The sequence below is a fragment of the Ixodes scapularis genome, unplaced genomic scaffold (assembly GCF_016920785.2).
Source record: "Ixodes scapularis isolate PalLabHiFi unplaced genomic scaffold, ASM1692078v2 PGA_scaffold0__279_contigs__length_252992795, whole genome shotgun sequence".
In the NCBI taxonomy this organism is placed as follows: domain Eukaryota; kingdom Metazoa; phylum Arthropoda; class Arachnida; order Ixodida; family Ixodidae; genus Ixodes; species Ixodes scapularis.
In genome coordinates this window covers 120,339,837-120,362,911 of record NW_024609835.1, presented here as the reverse complement: position 1 = coordinate 120,362,911, position 23,075 = coordinate 120,339,837, and the positions used below count along the sequence as shown (strand labels likewise).

The window sequence follows — 23,075 nt, the reverse complement described above, 5'->3', positions numbered from 1 at the left end:
TCGGAGGCAACCAACCTTGAAAGGGCGCTCCTCGCAAGGGCGAGCCATTACCAGCGGTATAATGGCGTCACCGTGATTTCACCATCTACCTGCAGCATCAGTTCCGGCAAATCTGACCCCACTGCGATCCGTGAGATGGTCAGAGACATTGTCCGCGAAGAGCTTAGGAAGTTGGTGCCGACAGCAGAACGACCAGCTGCGCTCTCACTCACCGAGCTCGTTAAAAAAGAAGTGCAGCGTGCCATTCAACCGGAGTCTCATGTAGACATCGCTGAACCAGAAGAACCGGTGGTAACCTACGCTTCAGTAGCGCGACGACCACCACCGGCTGCTCACCAATACACGCCGCCACCTCGACGAGACGCTCCAACGCCACACTACCTCCGACGACAAGAAGAGCGGGTCCCGTACGTCCATCCGGAACAGCCGGCACCCAGAAAAACAGACGTGTGGAGGACGCCCGATCGACGCCCCCTGTGCTTCCACTGCGGGGAAGCAGACCACACTTACCGCCGATGCCCGTACCGACGACTCGGGTTGCGCGGGTTCCACCCGAACGACCCGCGGCCACGTTATGGTGAACGCCCTCGGGAAATCGACGAGTACCTGCGACGACCTCAGTCCCCTGAGCCAGCGTCCCGCCGAGAGTTCCGGTCACCGTCGCCACGACGTCCAGCCTCGCCGATGCACCGACCCCGACGTGAAAGCCTGTCGCCCCTCGCTCCACGCCGGCGAAACTAGGCGCGGCAACCCCTAGAGGTGGAGTTGCCGAAGACGACCGACGCAAAGAGCCTCCAAGAACGCCGGAGCGCTCCCACTCTCTCGACGCTACGCATCACAACGACGTCCCTGCATCGGTGTCCAACAACCTACACATCATTATCGACGGCCACGACGCATCGGCACTCGTGGACACCGGAGCAGACTACTCAGTCTTGAGTGAGAGGCTCTCTCGCCGCCTGCGAAAAGTGACAACGCCGTGGGGAGGCCCTCAAATACGAACCGCCGGTGGGCACCTCATCACACCAGTCGGGCGATGCACTGCTCGCGTCGAGATCCACGGTGAGACGTGCCCTGTGAAGTTCGTCGTTCTGCAAGACTGTTCCAGGGACGTTATCCTCGGAATGGACTTCCTCTGCGAGTATGGCGCCGTCATCGACCTCGGAGCAAACCGGTTAACGCTACGAAAACCTGTTTCACCACCGGAGGAACCCATAGCGACGTCGTCTGCGGTCCGAGTCCTCGCAAGCCACGTGAACTTACCGCCGCGGTCGAGTGTTTTCGTACCCGTCGGGATCACCGAAGCTTTCTGCGGCGAAGTTCTGCTCGAAGGAAGCCTCCAGTTGCTTCTTGGAAGAGGAATATGCGTCGCAAGAGGAGTTACTGAACTTGAGGATGGCCGCACTGTGGTCCTCGTGACGAACTTCCGAAATGAAGCGCAACACCTCACAAAAGGTACAGCTGCGGGCCAGGTCGAGGAACTCCGAAACTCCGCCGCTATCGCCACCATTACTGAAGAATCCTCGCCACCTCACCAAGACAGTACGTCGCCAGCGCAGCTCGACATTGACCTTAAGCTTCTGGGCCTGAAACGACGACAGCTCAGTGACCTCCTCACCGAATACCGCGACTGCTTTGCCACGTCGTCAAAGGTGCGCCAAACCACCGTTGCGAAGCACCGCATCGTTACCGAGGACGACGCGCGGCCTGTGCATCGGTCACCGTATAGAGTCTCCGCTAAAGAAAGGGAAGTGATCCAGGAGCAAGTTCAAGAGATGCTGAACGACGACATAATCCAACCTTCAAGCAGTCCCTGGGCCTCTCCAGTCGTACTGGTTAAGAAGAAGGACGGAACACTTAGGTTCTGCGTGGACTACCGGCAACTGAACGCGGTGACGAAGAAAGACGTCTATCCACTCCCCCGCATCGACGACACGTTAGACCGGCCGCGCCACTCCCGATACTTTTCATCGATGGACCTGAAGAGCGGCTACTGGTAGATCGAAGTCGACGAACGGGACCGAGAGAAGACAGCTTTCGTCACGCCGGATGGGCTGTACGAGTTCAAGGTGATGCCCTTCGGACTGTGCACGGCGCCAGCAACTTTCCAGCGTGTCATGGACATCGTACTGGCAGGACTGAAGTGGCAGAGCTGTCTCGTCTACCTCAACGACGTCGTAGTGTTTTCCAGCGACTTTGACGAGCACCTGCGACGACTACAAGCTGTTCTCCAAGCCATACGAACCGCCGGACTCACCCTGAAGCCGTCAAAGTGTCGGTTCACCTACGACGAGCTGAAGTTCCTAGGTCACGTGGTCAGTAACGAAGGCGTTCGCCCCGACCCAGAGAAGACTCGCGCCGTCGCAGCATTTCCAGCGCCGACGGACAAGAAGGCCGTGCGAAGGTTCCTTGTGCTATGTGCCTACTATCGGCGCTTCGTTCGAGACTTCGCAAGGATTTCCGCACCACTCACAAGCCTCACGAAGGACGCCGAGAAGTTCGAATGGGCCGAGGAGCAGCAGCAGGCATTTGACGAGCTGAAGCGACGATTGTAGGCGCCTCCTGTTCTTGGACATTTCGACCAGGATGCGGAAACCGAGATTCACACGGACGCAAGTAACGCAGGACTTGGCGCGGTACTGGTTCAAGTACAAGAGGGCACCGAGCGAGTCATCGCCTACGCAAGTCGGACATTGTCCAAGACGGAGCGAAATTACTCCACGACTGAAAAAGAATGCCTTGCGGTCGTCTGGGCGATCACGAAGTTTCGTCCGTACTTATACGGAAGCCCGTTCCGCGTAGTCACGGACCACCATTCGCTCTGCTGGCTTGCGAACATCAAGGACCCGTCAGGACGCCTTGCGCGATGGAGTCTCCGACTACAAGAGTTCAACATGACCGTAGTCTACAAGTCGGGCCGCAAGCACAGCGACGCCGACTGCCTGTCCAGAGCTCCCGTCGAAACACCCTCCGACAGCAGCGACGACGATGACGACGAGTGTTTCCTGGGCGCAGTGAACAGCGACGACATGGCCCGACGTCAACGAGACGATCCTGAGCTGCGTGCACTAATAGAGCACCTGGAAGGGCGTGGGAGTGCCATACCACGCGTTTTTAACGAGCCCTGCCGACCTTCGCCATTAGACAAGGAGTTCTCTACAAAGAGAACTTCGGCAACAACAACTCCACGTGGCTGCTGGTAATCCCGACCGACCTTCGAGAGGAGATCTTCCAAGCCTGCCACGACGACCCGACGTCCGGACACCTTGGTTACAGCCGGACACTGGCCCGTATTCGTGAAAAGTATTACTGGCCCAAGCTCCCCAAAACCGTCCACCTATACACACGATCATGTCATGAATGCCAGCGACGAAAGAACCCTCCAACGAGGCCGGCCGGACTCTTGCAGTCAATTCCTCCGCCAACGGCACCTTTCCAGCAGATCGGAATGGATCTACTTGGCCCTTTTCCGCCGTCGACGTCAGGAAATCGCTGATCATCGTCGCCACAGATTATCTCACGCGGTACGCCGAAACGAAAGCCCTTCCTTTCGGAACGGCTGTGGAAGTTGCCAAGTTTTTCATTGAATCCATTGTCCTTCGGCACGGCGCTCCCGAAGTCCTGATCTCAGACCGTGGATCCTCGTTCATGGCCCAGCTGACACAAGAAGTCCTTCGTCTCAGCCACACCAGCCATCGTCGCACCACGGCGTACCACCCTCAGACCAACGGGCTGACGGAAAGACTCAACAAGACCATCACCGACATGATTTCCATGTACGTCGACGTGGAGCACAAGACATGGGACGAGGTGTTGCCGTATGTCACCTTTGCCTACAACACGGCCATACAAGAAACCATCGGAGTGACACCCTTTTGGTGCATGGGCGCAAGGTAACGACAATGTTGGACGCTATGTTACCCCACGAATCGGCTGTCGACGCAAGCGACGACGCCCAGGTGGTTGCCCAAAGGGCAGAAGAAGTCCGTCAGCTCGCCAGACTCCGGATTCAAGCCCAACAACGTATCGACACTGGCCGCTACAACCTTCGTCGTCGGGACGTCCACTTCCAACTAGGAGACAGGGTGTGGGTGTGGACACCGATTCGCCGCCGCGGTCTCAGCGAGAAACTCTTGAAACGTTACTTTGGACCTTACAATGTGCTTCGTCGACTCGGGGACCTGAACTACGAGGTGATGCCCGACGGAACAAGAACATCATCACGCCGCCCACCACGACCGGAAGTCGTCCACGTCGTGCGACTGAAGCCGTACTACGCTAGATAGGACTGTGGACCTTATATGTTCCAAAGGACTCTTTAGTTTACCCTTATTTTTATTTGTTTTGTTCTTGGGTTGCATCGGGTCGTTGCACTTTTTAAAGGGGGGAGTAATGTCGCGCGCGCAGCCGGCCAAGTAGGCAGCGCGCGCGTGGCCTAACGATTATCGCGCTTGCCTCCCACGCGAAAAGGTAGGGTTCGAATCCTGGGAGTGACGTGTCTTTTGTTTATTCCTGCAATTTAGTGTTCTGGAGAATTCAAGAATCATGTTGCTTGTTCCAGGCCCGAATGTTCTACGCGTCGAAGTTTCTACGCCGATTATTCCAGAAGACCACTCATGTACATAAGGGGCTCCGCGTGGCGAGCCACAGTCAGTTTCGCCCCAGCGTTCGACTCTGCTGTTACGCCGACTTCGACGCCCGCGACGCTCTCTTATCTTTTGTACCCTTTTATTTTTGGCACAAGTTCGCCACATAAAACGTTTATTTATTACTGTTTATTTCTTGTTTATTGGTCACCACCCATGACAATATAGATGCCCTTAGGTGGTGCATTTATCGTACTAAAATTTCATGAGTGAATGTGAAATTTATTTTGTTTATTTTTTGCACAAGAAGGAAAACGTTAAAAACCGTGTGGATGACGCTTTTACTCACGGATGGGACAGCATCTGCTTTCGGGTGTTCATCTCAAAGAATATTTCACATTTTTTTGCGTTACACTCTGTCATCTGAAAGGACCAGCTTCAACAAGGCGGTTTTACCGTTCTCCTCCCTAGGCATGAAAACATACAAATAAACAAGTTTTAAAGATAAATATTTTTTACTCGTTAAATCTACAGTCATAAAATTTTAGTATGATAAATTCACCACCTGCAGACACCTTGGTGAAAAGCTTAACTGTACTTTTTGTTTCCGAATAGCGCTTGGAAACAGCCTGTACAGTACAGCACTTCAACGGGAGATCACGTGCACGTGTTGTGCCGCGGATTATACGGCACGCAAATCAACTCAAACGCGTGATTTCTGTATGAGAGAAGGTGCTCGCCTGCTGTGAGAGTCAGTGCCCATGTATACGACGAAGCTCCGCCCCCGAAAGCTGCTTGCGTCACCGGTTGTTAGTCTATTAAGACAATTCACCCTTCAAAGTATTTCCTCTACTTTTTTTCTCTCAAAGGCTGATTTTTCCTTTGTAAAGAACCGGTGGATTTTTGAAGTCCATAGAAAATATGAGACACCATTGATAGGACTAGCACACGACTCCGGCTTTTGGCGCTCCAAAGCCTGACCCTGACGCCACAAGTTTCCACTGCACGACGAGCAGACGCTGACCGTGCTCGCTGTAACGGGGGAGGAGGGGGGGGGGGGAGGGAGAGGGGGACGCAGTCGATAGGGCCAAGGGCAGCTAGCCATTTTGTCGGCCCACTATCCTTTCAATCAGAGTACCTCACTCTGACGTCATCGTACTGTACCCGCTGCGCAAAAAGCAGACAGAAACTTGCTCGTTGTTAATAGACAGTTTTAGAATATTGGTCGGGCTCTAACGCTTTGTACTAAACGGTTTTGGCGATCCAGGGCGTAGGAGACCCCTGTTCTAATTTAAAACTCTCTAAAACTTATTGCATCGCATGTTCCTTTTTTTTTTTTCCACTTACACCTGTTTAGCTAGTGGCGAACCGAGGTGACGAGGGGAGATATTAAAATGGAAAGTGCCATTCCAGCAGGGGACAATGCATTAAATTGACTATCGATAACTTCTGGTTCTACCAATCAAACGCGACATCACCGACGTCACCGATGGCGAGGGGAAAAGTGTTGGTTGTGTAGCGTTTGATAACACTTACCCGGGTTCTAGTTAGGCCAGAGCGTCGCCAGTCACCACCTCCCACGTCGCCACGTGTCTTCCACGTCAAGCTGAAATGAATAAAAAATGTTCGGCTCGATTTACCCGGAAGCAGCTTCTGATCCACGCAGCGCCGCCTGCTGATGTTTCTACAGCGCCGGTGATTGACAGGTACCCAAACAAGGAATATTCGCAGTCAGCTTCAATTTTTTTTTAATCAAACCTCAACAATGGAGAGAGGGACGGAATAAAATTATTAATATATTTTTTTCTACATATTTATCTTGGCAGTTGATAACTCGCGGCGACCTCAACTGTCGTTTGAGTTTCGGCCGTCAAGTCACGTCTTATCGCTTGGCGGTGTCGTTGCCTGAAGTGCGGGTGTTTACTTTAGTTATATATTAAGTTTTGACGGAGCATTCCTACTTTACGATGACGGCAAAGCAAAAAAGAAAAAAAAATCTCTGTTCGATTTTGTTTTTCTCTGGTCTCGATATCCACGCTCCCTTGTCAAGTTGCACGCGATCAAAGTTATGTTTTTTTTTATTGTTTTTTTTTTTTTTATGGGCGTTTTTCTATACTTTATGCCGTACACTTTTCTTCCCCGTTCTCTCTTTGCGTTTTTTTTTTCTTGTTTTTTTTGGTCACTACCAATCTTTCGAAGAAATATATCGACCCTATCGCCTTTCAATAACAACCCGCAGTGAAACGGAAATAATAATAATAAAACTGTCTACGTCTATCATGAAAAGTTAAGGAAAACGCCCGAGGACTTTCTCTTTTTTCTTCTTTTTTTTTTTTTTGCGCTCACTTCGCTTAGTCGCAGCCCGCGCAATCGGTGGCAAAATTGATTTGCGGCGGCGTCGAGCGCGCGCTCGTCCGTGCTGTCCTCGTCATGAAACCTAGTCTCTTTTAGGCGTGTAGCCAATTGTGGAGACCCAATTAAAGATTCTGTGACCTTAGCTTTCGCTCGCAAGAGCGCTCGTAGCTGCGGACGGGTGTCCTGCAAGCACAAGTTCCACGCCGGCCTAATCGAATTAACATTGACAATAGTGCGCCTCCCGGACCGAGTTAGAAACTGCATAAATTAGGCAGCTCGGGGGCGTCATGCGGACTCAGTTGCGTATTGATTCTGGCTGGAAGTACGTCGAGGGAAACTTATAACACAGGAGCAAAAACTGCTTTAATGACCAAGGATATGCGTGCTGGAGGGGGTCTGGATATTTTGGGAGTATTGTCTCTGACGGTGGAGCGGATATATAGCATCTTGTATTTGGGCTAAAGGTGTGAGGGGGGGGGGGGGGGGGGAGGGATAGGGGGCGGAGGCGTCTTGTGAACGGGAGGAAAAGGGGGGGATAATGGTTCAATAAGCACATGTATTTTTTTTTCTCCAAAATTTTCGATTTTTTTTATAGGTGGATAAGCTAGGTTTAGGAGACCTATCTAAAGCCAAGTAGGCTTTAGCACCTGCAACGGGAAATAAGACACAAAATCACCTATGGCGGACCATTCAAAAATCCACGAAAGTTTTTTTTTTATTATTTTTTTTATTCTGGCTTTGAGTTTACTTTATCTCCTGGCTAAGCGAATGGCCTTGTTCGTTTTCCTAGTTAATTTTATTGGCGAAAGAAAAGGAAGGAATGTGCTGGCATGCTACTACTTTTATGTACTGAAAGCTGCCGTTTTTTGCTCCTTTGATCGTGTCTCCAGAATTTACAAGATTCAGTAGTAAAAATAAAAGAAAACAGGTAAGCAAATACAGATCTGTAACAAGGCCTAAACAGAGACTAATAAAACCGAGGGAAAGAATGTCGTATAAAAGTGTTAAATTGGAAGAACCAACTTGACGAGAGTTCAGCGAAGAATAGAGCCAGAGGAGGCCTTGCACGAACGTAACGGTATCAAAGGGAAAATAATAATTTGCTGTGGCACGACCCGCCTAACCGATACCATGCCTGTTACGGCCGCTTCCTATCATCGCTACCTACCGTTATGGTGCCTGTAGGGCGTCTCCGACTGGTGCGTTTAGCCCGTACTAAAAAGTGGTACCCCGAGTTCCGCCTAATGATGCCATAAAAGCGTCGTGTCGTCGACGACCGGAATCCTGGCGGTGTCCCGCCACGCTGGACTGGGCGGGAGTCTGTTCCGCTGCAAGTCGCTTTCCAGCTTGACAATGTACAGAAGCTTCAGCAGTCAGGGGACTCCACGACGACAATGACATTCGCGTTCGCTCGTCCGCTCGGCACTTCTATTGGTCCAACCACTGGGATCGCGACATCCGACACCATGACAGGTGACGTCACTGTGACGTCATTCGCTGCCCTTTTTGGACAACTTTCGGTGCATGGGCGCGATAGGACGCGCTAGGCATACCAATTGGAACTTGGAAGACGCGTTCCAGGCACCGGACAACAGTGTTCTCGGCCAAGAGTTAAAACTTAGTCAGCCTTAGACGCTTTTACGCAAGACAAAATATGTGCTTACCGAAATGGGGATGGGAACTGCATTCGGATGAAAGTAGATTCAGACTAATCGCCATCGGGAAGAAAGGTTCCTGAACTGCTTCACATGCGAGAACGTCCAATCAAATGGGCCGCCGTTTTTTTTTTAACGTGAGACGTTCTTTGTCTAGGTGCTCATACAGCATTTCGGGAAGCCTGATAAGCGTGGCCACGAAGCTCGGTATTGATTCGTTAACGGGACAGGTCACGTGACCAGAGGAGTAGGGGAGGTAAGGGAGGAGGAGCTCAACTACCTATGCGCACTGAGAAAGAGGAGCTCGAGAATAAAGAAGGCTTTGGAAGATGGCCGGGTTTATCAGCCCTGCATACGTAAAGCTCGGAGTATCGCCAAACGTTTCTGATGCTAGAACGTGTCACGTGTGCAACACAAATGCCTAACAATATTTTTTTTTTCTTTTTTTTTTTTTTTTGCAATTGCGCAATTTTATGTTGGCTTCCACCTGAAATGAAGCGCAACTCGAGCCCTCTAGACGTCTGGTGGCCGCTGAAAAAATCCGCCCGGCCCGGGTATCCATCCCGAGACCACTCCATGACTAGAGGGAGTGCTCTTGCAAATGAGCTCGGTGTACAATATTTCTTGAGGAAAGGAACCGTTTGACACTGTTTCTCCACCTGACTCCTGAGTCTTAAAGCTCTATTACGTGGCTTGCATATGATGTCATCCAAACACGCTGCTGGTCATTCCTTCTGTGTTTTGACGACAACAAGTGCCGTGGTGAGAAATGAATACTTCGGAAGGTACGTTCTTTCCGGCAAGATCACTAGAATCGCGGCTGCCGAATCGCAATGAAAACCATGTTTGCAACAATACCCGTCTCTGGCATCACGTCACTGTGGTGGCGCTGCTCTCGATCAAGCAAATCTGGGAAGGCTTGCTAGAACAGCGTCTGAGCCGTGACTGAGTGAAAGAAAGCACTGCAAAGGCTGAGGCGCGTGAGCGTCTTGAGTCGCGGTTTGAGTCCCTCTCAGCTCGTGCGCTGGCTTTGGCCAGGGCTTTCTTTCACCCGGTCTCAGCTGAGATACTGTTTCTAGCAAGCCGGCCCTGGTTTCTGTGCAAGCGCATCGCGCAGACCACGGCCAGACCTGGAACGGGCAAGCGATGATTAGTGAACAAGGTGTGTGTCTGAAAGACTAGGCTCGGGGTAGGACGGGAAAGCTGGCAATTGCTACGGAAGTTCTATTGCGTCTTCTCAATGAATCCCCACGGGCCTACAGGAATAATGTTACAAGACGTCTTCATTAAGCTTAAAAATGTGCTAAACAGGCGGAATCTTAAGTGTTTTTTTTTTTTTGCTTTTGTTTCTCACTCTTTTTTTTGTCTCCTTACTTTTGCCCCCTCCCCCCCCCCCCCCCACACACACACACACGCACACACTTCCCCCGTATAGTGGCAAGAAAAAGAGCATGGGCCCTCTTTCTTTCGGAACAATATCTGCTTCTACTTTAATTACGACGCTTTTTGCAGTAACATGTCGCGCAAAGTATATTTCGCTCGTTGATAACAAAATCACCAAAATTACCTGCTGGAATGCGAAGGACTGCACCGTTTTTTGGGCATCAGACGTTGCACGAAAATACAGTACGGAATTGAATCTTTCATGCAAGCATGCAAGGTGTATACGCATGTTGTAAGAGCGCTCATGTGGAGCAACGCCGTCTCCGGGGGCGTCTAACTTTTGTATCTGTTTTTCATGCGCGCAACCAGATGACACACGGTCGTCGAGGCCTACGAGGGGCGTCTGCTACACGGGGGGTGAACAGTTTAGCGACGGCGGCGAAGGTCTGCACGTGGTAAACTCAACATGACATTTAAGCATGGCACTTTGAGGCGGCGGTGAAAAGCTTCTGGCCGCTGTAATTTTCAGCGTTCTTGCGTACTTTCTTTGTAAAGCGAGAAACTCGTACGTGCTGGGCTGTTGAGATCGCGCGCTGGGCTGTGGAATGGTAAACGTCGGAATGTGTACAAAGCAGGCTCTCGGATTCAAGCTCACTATCGCCACGCGAAGTGCTCAGGGACGATCGCGAGGGATGGGGTGCTGAAGTCCTGTTGTGGCGACGGAATGCTATTTGTTGCTAATAGTGAGTTGAAGAGAGGAAAACTGTTTCTTTCTTAACTTTTTTCTGCGACTGCCAATAAGCGGAGAGAAAAACTAATAGGTTTTTTCAAGTTATCAACGTCGTGAATTAGCTCTTAGCGGTATTTATTGAAGGTATAAAAATGTTTGCACCATCTATTTTGAGGGTACACATCATTGAGGCACTCAAACATGTTTTCGTTGTTACTGAACGGACTCAGAGAGTTGTCCCCGAGAATAGGAGCATTAAAAAAACTAAATGTGACTTATTAATAGAACGATAGATAGAACTATAAGTGTTTACGGGAGGAATACGTGAAAAAAAAGACCCTGGTGGCATCAGAGGGACAGCGGAACTTGGCAGCCGCTCAAAGTCTCACAGGAGTGTGGTTTTCAAGTTCCTTGCCTAAGATTTGAACACAACCGTATGTGTTTAAACTTGACAACTTTTGGGTGAAAAATAAAAAACAAGAAAGAAAGAAAAGAAATTAAGGATTACTGTTTAGAAATGACGCAAATATAATTGTCGAATCGCCACCGCCAAACGCTGGAGAGATTCCCTCAGGAATGAAACTTATTCTCTAAAAGAACACACACACAAAAAAAAAGGGGGGGGGGGGGGGGTGGGTGAGTTTTAACTATAGACCTTTACACGGTTTACGGTTGGACTATTACACGTCCAACCGTACAGTGCTTAAAACAGTCTTAGATGATAAAAAGATAGACCGTCTCATTAGCGCGTATGATTGGAATTCATTGGGAATGTATGATCATATCACCACTTACAATTTGCTCGTAAATAGATTTAAAGAGATTTATAAATCCTCTTCCACGATTAGAAAGATAAAAAAAAAGAAAACCAGAAAATATAGATTAATGATGATATTTTAGAACTATGTCATCAAAAAGAGAAATTATGGCAAAGATGCAAGCAAAATCCCGGTGATAAAAATCTTAAAAATGAATTTCGTGCACTCAGAAATAAAGTAACAGCTAGAATTCGATTGTCGAAGAAGAAGCATTACTTAAACGAATTTGCTTCAGCAGGAAATTCAAGGAAAACATGGGATCTCGTAAATGAGTTAATTGGTAGAAAAAGAAAAAATAATATTGACGATACAATAAAAAATAATTTTTCCAGTATAGAAAACTACACGGAACTGGCGCAGTCTTTCAATATCAGTTTTGTTAGTACTGTGAAAGCCTTAAAGCAGAATATATTGCCGTATGTGGGAAAAAATCCAGCTAAACAGATCGGCTGCTTAAATTCGGCACACTTAGCAGAGCTACACGAACAAGAATTGTTCGATATTATCAACTCAATGTCAATTACAAAGGTACCGGGGATAGATGAAATTCGTGTACGGGATTTAAAGTATAACTATCCAAAGTTAAAACTAATGCTACTTAAAATCATCAACGGCTGTTTGACAACGGGTGAAATTCCAAAAGGGCTAAAAGTATCAATAGTAAGGCCGCTTTATAAAAATGGTAATAAGAAAGAAGTTGGAAATTATAGACCCATATCTATATTACCTGTGATCGCTCACATCCTAGAGAAATGGGTTCAAAAATGCATGAATGGATTTTGCGACAAATTTTCGTTGTTAAATGACGCGCAGTATGGCTTCCGAAAACAAAGAAGTACGATTTCACTACTAGAAGATTTCTCCGACTGTGTACATGAGACACTTGAAAATAATAAGATAGCGCTTGCCTTGTTTGTGGATTTATCTAAAGCATTCGACACACTCGACCACAAAATTCTATTACGCAAACTCGAAAAGCACGGAATCAGAGGTCCTTTTAACCGATTTTTTACAAACTACTTTACAGACCGATTTCAAATGGTCAAAATTAGTCACAATACAAGTGAAAAAGTAAGAATCGAATGTGGGGTGCCGCAGGGCAGCACCTTAGGCCCCTTGCTTTTTAATATTTATGTAAACGGCCTAGGATCAATACCATTGCAGTCTAGAATGTTTCAGTATGCCGACGATACCGTTTTATTATTACCACATTATGACTACGAGCAAGCGGTTCCTCTTTTTCAGAGTGAGATAAACTTATTAATAGATTGGTTCTCAAGTAACGAAATTTCTCTAAATACCAAAAAAACTAAGCTAGTATGTTTCCGTAACCCTCATAAGCGCATTGAACTTAAGACACACATATATCTCCACCTTCATGAGCAAGATCAATCATTCTGCAGATGTAAGCCATTAACATATGAGTCTTCAGTCAAATATTTAGGTATATTTTTTGATGAGCACGTACTTTGGAAACGGCAGTTAGAACATATTACTAGAAGGCTCCGTTTAGTATCCGCGTATATATACAAACTAAAAAGTGCATGCTGTGTAAAATTACGACAGTCTATTTTCAGAGCTCTAGGGGAGTCAATCTTACGGTATGGAATAACGATATACGGGAATTGTTCAGGGTACAAAAGAAAGGGAATTGATAGGGTCATAAAGCATATTGCGAATAACGTTTCATATGGTTCAGTCCATGATGGCTTAGAACTGGAAGAAAAAATGAAGGCACTTGGCATACTCTCATTCGATCAGTTTCATAAATATGTAGCAATAGTAAGTAATTATTATAAAAATGATTTCAAATACGAGGTTAAGAAAAGAAGTCTAAGGCGTACAGAGAGATTTATGTTGCCGAAAGTTCTAACAAATTATGGTAAAAAAGAAAGGAAATATTACATCCCTGCATTATTTAACGCGTTGCCTGAAACTTTAAGTATTTTAACATCCATTCGCGCGGTGAAACTAAAAGTCAAAAAATGGTGTCAAATGCTCGCTGGTAATACCTGTGGATAAAGGGTTGATATCGTTTGCATAGTGCACAGTTCTTCCTTATGTGTAATGATGTATGCAGTGTTTTGTTGACTGCCTGGACCCACACACAAGCATTTCTGCTTTCGTGGGCCAGTACGCTATCTTGTGTAAAATCTCTTTTCAGTAAATAAATAAAGTTTCTAAATAAAGTTTTTCTAGAAAAGGGCTGCTGGCCGGTTTCATTTTCAGTGTTCGTGCGTATCGCGCGTGATTTGCTCGCTTTCCGAAGCGACGCACACGCGCGTGCTGAGCTGTGGAGATCGCACGCTGAGCTGTGGATTTGTAAACATTGGAAAGGTCTATATTTTGTGTTGTAAAGGTTCCAATAATCCGCGTCTTCGTCACAGACCAGATAGCGTGATCCGGGAAAATACTTTGTTTGCAGTCACTCCTGTCAGAAAACGCATTTTCGTGGTGCCAGACGCTCGCGCCGTTCCTCACAATGCTGCACCAAGCAAGAATAATTTTGCCTCTCGAGTACATGACATGCACTGAGGGCCAACGTTCTGCATCGTGCATCTTTCGCTTCAAGATTTAATTTTCTCAGTACGCGCAAATCGCAATGAACACCAGCATTTAGTACGATGATGTCACGTGCAAACCATGTTAAACAGTTCAGTTTTCGAGTGAAATCCCATGTTCTCAACACTGCCAAAAGTTGATGTCCAGATTGTAAGGTTGTGCAATATGTATAGGTGGCATTCACTGGATGCCAAATATGAGGGCGATATTTAGGGCGCACGCTCAGAACGAGCTCACGGTACTAGGCTGCTAAAAGACTGTAGAAGCTCGCCGTCAGCACACGCTCAGCAATCGGGCACACCGTTATGGTTGCCAGTGAATTATACTCCCTCTAGTAGTCTCGCGATGATATGCTAGAGCCTAATAAAATATTAGCGCACGCACGACTGATAAAGAACAAAACTGTAAAGTGAGGCCCCAAAACAAGCGCACATGCAGACGCTTTCAGCACGCGCCAGATTGAGCCACCATTGCCGACCTTCTCTTGTCTTACCGAGATGCCGGGCCACTGAAGCGGGCGTTGGCGAAACTCCACAAAGGCCTATGCTGGGCACAAGGACGCAGTAGCACTTAAATTGGTAATAATCTGTCCTGATGTGGCAATGATGAAGTGTAGTGAACGGGATAAGAGGAAACAAAAACTAAGGGTCGGCTATGGTGGCGTCCATGCACAGCTGCCTGAAAGCGTCTATATAAGACCGAATATAACATTAGCCTCCCGAGACAGTATTTTGTGACGTTTCGAGCTCTTGCAAGCCTATGTCCAGATGTGACTTACATGGGCCGATAACGTGAAGGAGGAAAGGAACTGTGAGCGGGCGGGGACGTCACAACACTGAGCTCTGATTAGAATGATTAATGGGTAGAGCTAAAGCGAGCTGCCCTTGTCTCGAGTGCACTAGTCAAACCTGTTCGAATGTGAAAGCAAACCGCTAGACAACGGCGTTCCACGTCCTATTGCGTTTGACGAGAGCAGTAAAGAGAAAGGCTGCAAGCTTTAATTATACTCAATAATCATTCCAACCAGAGTTCGGCATTCTGACGCCCCCCGCGCTTTCTTTTCTCCTCCCCTTTCCCTCTCCCTGACTTTCTTGGTGCATTAGAAACATATTGTCTGTCCTTGGTGCTATTTATGTGTTATTAGGATTATCGTTGCAGGCATGTCTGTGTATTTATTTTTGCTATAAGTCGTTGTGAATGGAGACTATTTAGAAGAATACCTTTGACTATCTCCAATTGTGCACATTTCGGGTATTTGACTTTATATCTATTAGGTGAACAAAGGGTTCTTTTTGGCATTCGCCGCGACCTGGTGTTTCTTACTACCAAACAGCAAACAGAAAAGCACGTTTTTCAGACTCAACAGCCGGCGTATTTTCCGAGTATATCGTCCTTCATGTGTAGGTCTCAAGTGGTTATGCGAACTTCATACTGTCAAATTTATTCTCAATAAGAATATATCTTTTTACTGCCTGAAGATTTGACTACACGAATGAAGTAGCGGTCACCTTAAAAATATACATTATAAGTAAACCCGCCCCAAAATTATCTTAAATATGCTGTGCAAATCTTTTCCGACGTTTTTATCCTAGATAGGAACGTCTATAAGTTAATTAGGGAGATCCTTAAATAAATTTCTGATTTTAAAGATGATTTAAATAGCCCCGTTTCTGACACATATTAAACTTCTCAAGGATATAGAAGTCTGTTACTGCACTTCTTATGCGATGAACAACAATTTTGTGCCTATAGGCTGGACCAAAAGAATGTACACAGGGGCGCGAGGCGGAAGTATGACGATTGCGCACGCAGACCACCAGAAAGTGACCACTTAAGTAGCTGCAATGTCGAGTAGAGTAGGAAATACTACTTCGTTCGATTGAACAAGAAATCACAAATTAGAAAGGGTGATGAATATTTGCAACTTGAATTGACCGGCATCTTTTCAAGAACAAACCTCAAGCGCCAAGCTATGTCGAAAATGCTCACTTGGGTAGGCGCTATTTCAGGCTAGATTCGATCTGAGTACGAAGGTGCGTATAGATTAGTGTTGAAAAAAATATTTATCACTCTTTCATGCGCGATTATTCGCCAGCATCCTGGCGCTGAGTGCGAACAATGTCGGTCAGAAAAACAAGTGTTGTGATTGACGCGCAGTGCTTCTATAAAAGGTGGACTGAAAGGGCTTGCCCTAAAACTTTCCTGGCATTTTGAAAATGTCATTGCGTTTTGCTCAGTTGCGTGGTTATCATATATATTGTGAAACGTATTTCGTCAACTAGATTTCGCGGTAATATGTGGCGAGGACGTGCCCATGCACTGTAATCACTTTCCAAGTTAAAGAGCACAACTAGGATTTGACTTTTAATACTGCGCCGGAAAGTTGTACCAATCAAGGGTATTTTAGGCAGAGTTAGTGGTAACGGGTTACCTTTTCCGGTAACGTAGTAACGAACTCGTTACTTGTTCAAAACAGTAACGGGTAAAGTACTTACGTTATTCATTGCAACTATAACGGGTAACATAGTTACCCGTCTCGTTACTTTTTCTTTCTCAAACTTAATAAAAAAATACACTTGGATTTGATTGTGGTTTTTAGGCGCCAAGTTTTGTGAGTTTTTGAGTATTTTGCGTTTTTCTTTGCACATTTTTCGCGACTATTTCGGTGGAACCGCAAAAAAATATAAAGTAATCATGTTCAGTTTCTTCATGAACATAATGTTTCTTGAAGTATGGCTCTTTTGCTCACCTGTATTGTCAAACAGTAAAACATGTTAATTCATAATTTAAAAAAAGGAACGCAAAAGTACCTTGCATTAGTTTTTATCGGTAACGGTAACGGCTCCGGGTTCCTTTTGTTTTGAGGTAACATAGCTCGGTAACGCGTTCCTTTTATTTGTAAGTAACCAGTAACATATTTCATAACGCTTTTTGGTAACGCTTACAACAATGATTTTAGGCGACCTACCAGACTGATAACCTTTCGACTCAGGTAAAATATATGCGATGAGGTAAACCAATAGATGTTGAGTTACATAAACACGACGTTTTGTATGTTAATTGTTAATCTAGGTTCTCTTTTACTGTTTCGTCGAAATTAAATAACGCAATTTCTTATTTTGGGCACGTGAAAATAAATGTGAATTTGTGCCTACAAATAAATGTGGATTGTACGAATGATAAAAGCTATGCAGTTACTCGCTTCAAGGTTAAAATAGTGCCTATTGCCAAAACAACGCGGGAAATACATTATCAATTTTGAAGTTCAAACCGGTTACGACCGTTACTTTTCTAATTGGAACTGAACCGGAACTGAACCCAAAGCCGTGAACCGGAACCCAAAACGGAACCGATACAATTCGACACACTGCCTAGAGCAGCTACGACTGAACAAGAGATCGCATCATCCGCAGAACTACTAGATGCACGCCACGGAATGGACGCGAAAGCCTAATCAGATAATCGAAGTAATCCAGTTGAATAAACGTTATTTCATGGTCTTCACAAATTAATGTCGCATTACGAATTAATGAAACGTCAGCACCCGGCCACCGCTGACAGTTAACATCATTCAGAAAGTAAACACCCTTTACCTTCGGGAAAAACGACATTTGATGGACAAATAATCGGAGGCATGCGGTTTAGAGAAGCTCGTCTTAGCGAAAGCCGTTTTACCAATCCCAGTTTGTCGAATCCCTGTAGAGAAACCCAGTTTAGAGAAAATAGCGATGAGCCTCATTTTAGCTAAATCGGCCGCCGCGAAGCGGCGTGTACGGGTAAGTCAGGTGAGTTAACATTTTTGTAATGAGCCGCCGCAGACTGCCGCCGCAAAGCGGCGGGAGCGCAGCGGGGGGCATGGCTTCACACGCGCACCAGTGATACACGCGCGAAGTAAAAAAGCCTTTATTTAAATAGCGTCCCCTTTTCGATAAACCGCGTTTCTCTAAACTGAGGATCTGCTTTCTCTAAACTGTGCTTCGATAAAACGTGCCCGATCTCTAAAACGTGCTTCAATGAAATGGCATTCGATAAACTGTAGTAAACCCCCAAATAATAGTAAGGATTCACTACACTTTGACCTCCAGGGAAAGTAAAGCTTAATGTGTTAAAAAGAGTGCCGTTCTCTATATGAAGGCCACTGGCGGTCCGCGATTCATTTTCTTTTTCTTTTCTTTCTCGTTCTTTGTTAGGCAGCAGGTTCCACGAAAAATTTGTTGGCACTGCGTCTTTCGTCAGAGCACCTTTCCTTGGGGCACTTACGAGGACGTGGCCCCTGTAGACGTCTTTCCAAGATTTACTCACAAACCTCGACTCAAAATGTCTCTTCGTCGGCTGCAGCCTGCAGCAGGCGGTGTTTGCGCGGGACCTCGTCACGCCATAGCAGCAGGCGGCCCTCTTCTTTGGGTGTAGTAAAAAGGGACAGCTTGTCCGTTTACGTTTAGTATCCCGCGTTGCGCGGTGGCACGAAGCACTTCTTCCCCATTACCGGAAACGTTTGGGAGCCGAAACTGGTCAGAAACAAAGCGATAACCGCGGAAAACTGCGCAGCGTTGTAACCAAGGGTGCGCTACCGCCTGCCACCACTCACGAAAGGACGGCCTCGGCGTTGGTGGCGCGCTCTGGCGGTAGGAGAGAGGGACGCCTGCCGATCTTCGCCACTATGGCTCTTTGGCGGAGGCGCAGCGTTACGAAAACCTGAAGCATTTCTATCACCGAGGTCTAGCCTCGGTGATAGAAATTTGGTCCGTAAGTCAGCAAACGAGACTAATTTTTAGAGAAAGCCAGTAATTTGGACTGTGTTGAGTAACCATGACGCTGCATCGAATGGACTGCAGGTTCTTCCGTATTATCGAAACGTTAAAGAAGCCTAAAGAGACCTTGGTTTTGAAGCGCATATATTCATCAGCCCGATGATGCAAAAACATATCAGCTCTTCAAAGCGTTCTTTCTGAAAAGTGCGTAACCAATGGGTAAGACCAGTTCACTCCACATTTATTAAAAAAATAATCTGTACGTCCAAAACTTGGCTATTAATTTCGCTCTTGACATGCCACTCTAGCGCGATGTCAGAAACCGAAATACGGAAACATCATAATAAAATGCTATGCTCGCCGGTCCTTTCATTTGCCCCATTGATTTCTACTAACAAAACCGTATGCATCCACAATCTATAGCACAAATGCTGATTTATAGGTGATCGTGCCTGCCTTTCGCCGCTAGCTGTTTTTACGTAACCCTGTGATTAATTGACAGGGTTGTGGAGGAAGACTATGTGGCGACAAACTGAGGCAGAGGAAGGGACCCACTAAGCATTCCTACCAATCATTCGAATCAGAGCTCGGCCTTCTGACGTCCCCTCCCGCGCCCTCCTCTACTCCTCTCCTTCAGTTTCTCAAGGTGTCGCTAGCTGTCCATCAGGTAGTACAAGATTTCCCGCTTGTAGTCAGCACCACGATCGAAGCAAACTCGGTATGGATTACATTTCGGCCTCGTATAGAATGTTATATGCAGCCCCATTCCCATGTAGCTTCGGGGGACAGGCAGAGCGGATACAAACTTTAAAACCCCATTTCAGGCGAGCAATGACCGGCCGCGGACCTCCCTGCATGCTCGCACGCACGGCCACAGTCCGCGCCAGTCGATTTCTACGAGAAACAAAAGAATCTGCTTCCGTCCTCCCCCGTCCCCATTTAACGCGCACATAGTCGTTCGTTTGCGAGTCGAGCCTCTAACGCGGGCGAGATAACGTCGGCGGGCGTGCCCTGGAAACGGGTCGTACGCGTACACCGACGCGTCCGGACGATCCGGCGAGCGAAGCCGAAGGATGGCCCAGAAAAGTGCACGGCCGACCCAGAAGGGCCCCTACGTGGGCGCCGGGGTCCGGTGATGCAACCGCGGTTCGGCCTCATAGCAACCGACGCTGCCGACGTCACGCGGGAGCGAGCTCCATCCAACGCCGCAAAAGCTGCTGCCCGTTCGATCGTGCGCCACGGGGGCCACGCTTCGCTGCGGCTCGACACGAGGCCAGGGAAGCCCCTTCGGCCGGTTTCAAGGTCTCGGCGACGCGAAGAAATCCCTCTTCCGCCTTCTCGGAAATAGCGCCGATATTTAGAAGCGGCTTCCGGAAATCGGAGCCTGTGGCTCGGTCGCCCCCGCACGGGTTGGGCGAGCGGCAGCCTGTAGCCAGGGTCTGTCGGTGGCCCATTCGCCCCGGCTGTTTCCTCGTTTTCTGTCCGTGAGATCGGCGCAACGGATACGCGGACACGCTTTGGTGGGGCCTTTTTGCTAAGGCGCAGTGAGCGACGCGAGCGACAGTGGTCCGGTTGAAGAGTAGAAAGAAGTTGGAGAGTACGGGACGAAGGAGGCATCTTACCGAGTGCGTGGGTTACTGATTTTTTTTTTTTGTCCTTATTGACGATTTGCAACAGCTGTGCATTGGCGCCGCCATGACCGAGCTTCAGTTTTTGTGTCCTTTTATTTCGCTTACTTCACTTCATCGTTACCTTAAAGGCTCGTGCACACAGTGGCATTGCACTGCGTTTGACCTTGTTAAGACCGCTTGCGTCGAGCCGTGGCTATGGCGACCCTTACGACGAGCCAATGGAGAGGCATTGTGCTGCGCGACGCAACGCAGCGCGACGCGGTCGACGCAACTGTCTTTAGACTCCACTGCATCCCTTGGAGTCTTGTCGACGTCCGTTTAGTGACTCGGTATCTAGGAAAAACAAGAAAATGTCAGCAATGGCGGATGCAATCTGACGCGCGTGTACAGCGTTTATCTTGACGGCGGTGCTCGCAGACTGTTCCACTCTGCTCCAGCACCCGAGCACCACCCCAAAGGTTGTAGCATAAGCTGCTCGAAAAGGAATAACCCCAGGTAGTGTAATATAAATAGGCCACTTCGTTTTTGGGTAAAATCCGATCTTTCCCGACATTTACGTCCTGAACTTGTTTCAAGAAAATCGGGTTATAGTCGAGGTTTCCCCGAATTCGGACACTAAATCCCAGCATTCTTGAAATTATTCCGCCCCGAAAATATTTTTTTTGGGAAACGAAGAGCTGGTAGGGCTACATGCGCTTGCTCCAGACGTGGGAAACTATCTCTGATTATTTGCAGTCGGTGAACAGATCGAGTGGCATTGATTGTGCCCTCAACCGTTGCCTTTATGTCCATTGTGAAGTATCATTTGCCCTTCTCCTTTTCGCGTTTCAACCAGCGCAAAAAAAAAAAAAATGAAGGAGTAGAGATTACGCATTCTAAATGTACGTAAGCTGTAATACTGGGAGAACGTTTTCTCAATTGAGGTACTATGTTCGAAAACCGGACAGGTCTAGGAAGGAGACAGAGATATGCTGCGCATGAAGAATTCTATGTAAGCAACAAGGATTTACGAAACTGTTAAAAGCCCATGATATCCTGAGTACACAGCACTCCATTAAAAATAATCTCTGTATCCAAACCGATCAATTGTTAACTAGGCTTGTATATTTCTAAATACTACACGAAAAACCCAAATTTCATAATATTTAATTTAAAAAACTTTTTTTCCCCCGATTACCATCTTTAATTAAAGCGCCCAACTCTCTCCCCCCCCCCCCCCCCCCCCCCCCCCCCCGGGCCCCCAATTCCTAAAAAAAAAAAAAAAGGCCTTGAGCGAAATATTTAAAATATAAACGGCTTGAAAATAAATCGCCTTAGTTTTATTTATGTCTGTATTCATTCTTTGAAAGCGTGAATGTGCACGGAGAGCGACACAGGCGTGCATAAATAAATCCACGACATCTACATCAGAAACGCGAAACGTAGCCAAGGCATTCAAATTCAGACGGATTAATATCAACGTATATTCTACGCGACCATCGCCTATGCAACTCGACATGAAGAAATCACAGTATACGCAACACGCAACGCTGCTCAGAGTCGCATATTTCATCGAGCCACTCGTCATGGTTCGACATCATTGAAACATGGCTAACAGATATTCCATAAGTGGTCGCGTCATCGCAGCTTAGACAGTTTCTCTACGTCACGTAATTTATCTCTTAACGTGCCAGCCGAACAATCCCCGCTGTTCGTTCAGAGCACCTCCGTCACCGCTATCCCCGCGTCAGGAGCACGCCGAGCAAGTGTGACGTAAGGACCGGACAATCGCGCCGTGTAAGCAGCTTTGGATGCCCGCGGTTCACCAAATTAGACCTTAGCACGCGCGTTGATTTACGTCAGCGCGGTCCGGGCTTGTTTCACAAGTCTCCCGAGAAAGTATCCGACGAGGGAATTCTGTTCGGAACAACCCCTCTCCGCGACACAGAAAAGGTCCCGGGACAGGATGCCAGCCAGCGACTCGGTAGCGGTAGTGCTGGCGGCTGCTTCTGCGGTTGGCACGAGCACTTTGTTAGTCAAATGAGCTTCTCTCCCACTGCGTCTTGCTCGCCGTCGTTTGGTTTCACCTGGCGACGGACCGCAACGGACGCTACGAATCATTCCAGCCAATCTGGCATTGTGAAAGTTGCATGGGCCCGCGTGCTGCGCCAGCCGCTATACGCACCTTCCAAAGGCCCCGTGGCGCGAGGTCGGCACGGGATTGGCCTCGAGGATTTGTAGCGTCTGCTGTGCTCCGCCGTGAAATGAAGTATGGACCCGAGGAGAGACACCGCCGCCAGGGCAACGCCGACAGTCGAGGCTTTCTCTTTTGGACCTCGCGCCCGTTGCGGGTGCGAAGACGAAGGGGTATGGAGAGTTGCGTAATCCGAAACACTGTGGCGAAAATTTGACTCGCTCCACTCTTGTTTTCTTTCGTTTTCACCGGAAACATCTTTCGACTTGAGCTATTCTTAAACGCGCAAATTCCTCTGACGGGGCGGCCTACCTTGATCATTTAGTGAACTCGAGCTTATAGAAAGCTCAGTAAAATAAAACTGTTTTTCTTTTTTTTTTTTTACTGAAGGCGTTTGCTTTGGTATTGATAATACAAAGGTGAAGGCTGGC

At 47.6% G+C, this 23,075-nt stretch overlaps 1 protein-coding gene across 1 annotated transcript in view; it reads right to left on the bottom strand.

Moving 5' to 3' along the window:
• Positions 1–23,075, bottom strand: part of LOC121047880 — a 216,326-nt gene that overhangs the window by 96,785 nt on the left and 96,466 nt on the right. The window contains exon 2 of the mRNA XM_042289605.1: positions 6,123–6,192. Coding sequence (XP_042145539.1) covers positions 6,123–6,192 — 70 coding nt within the window. The remainder of the gene's footprint in view (positions 1–6,122; positions 6,193–23,075) is intronic.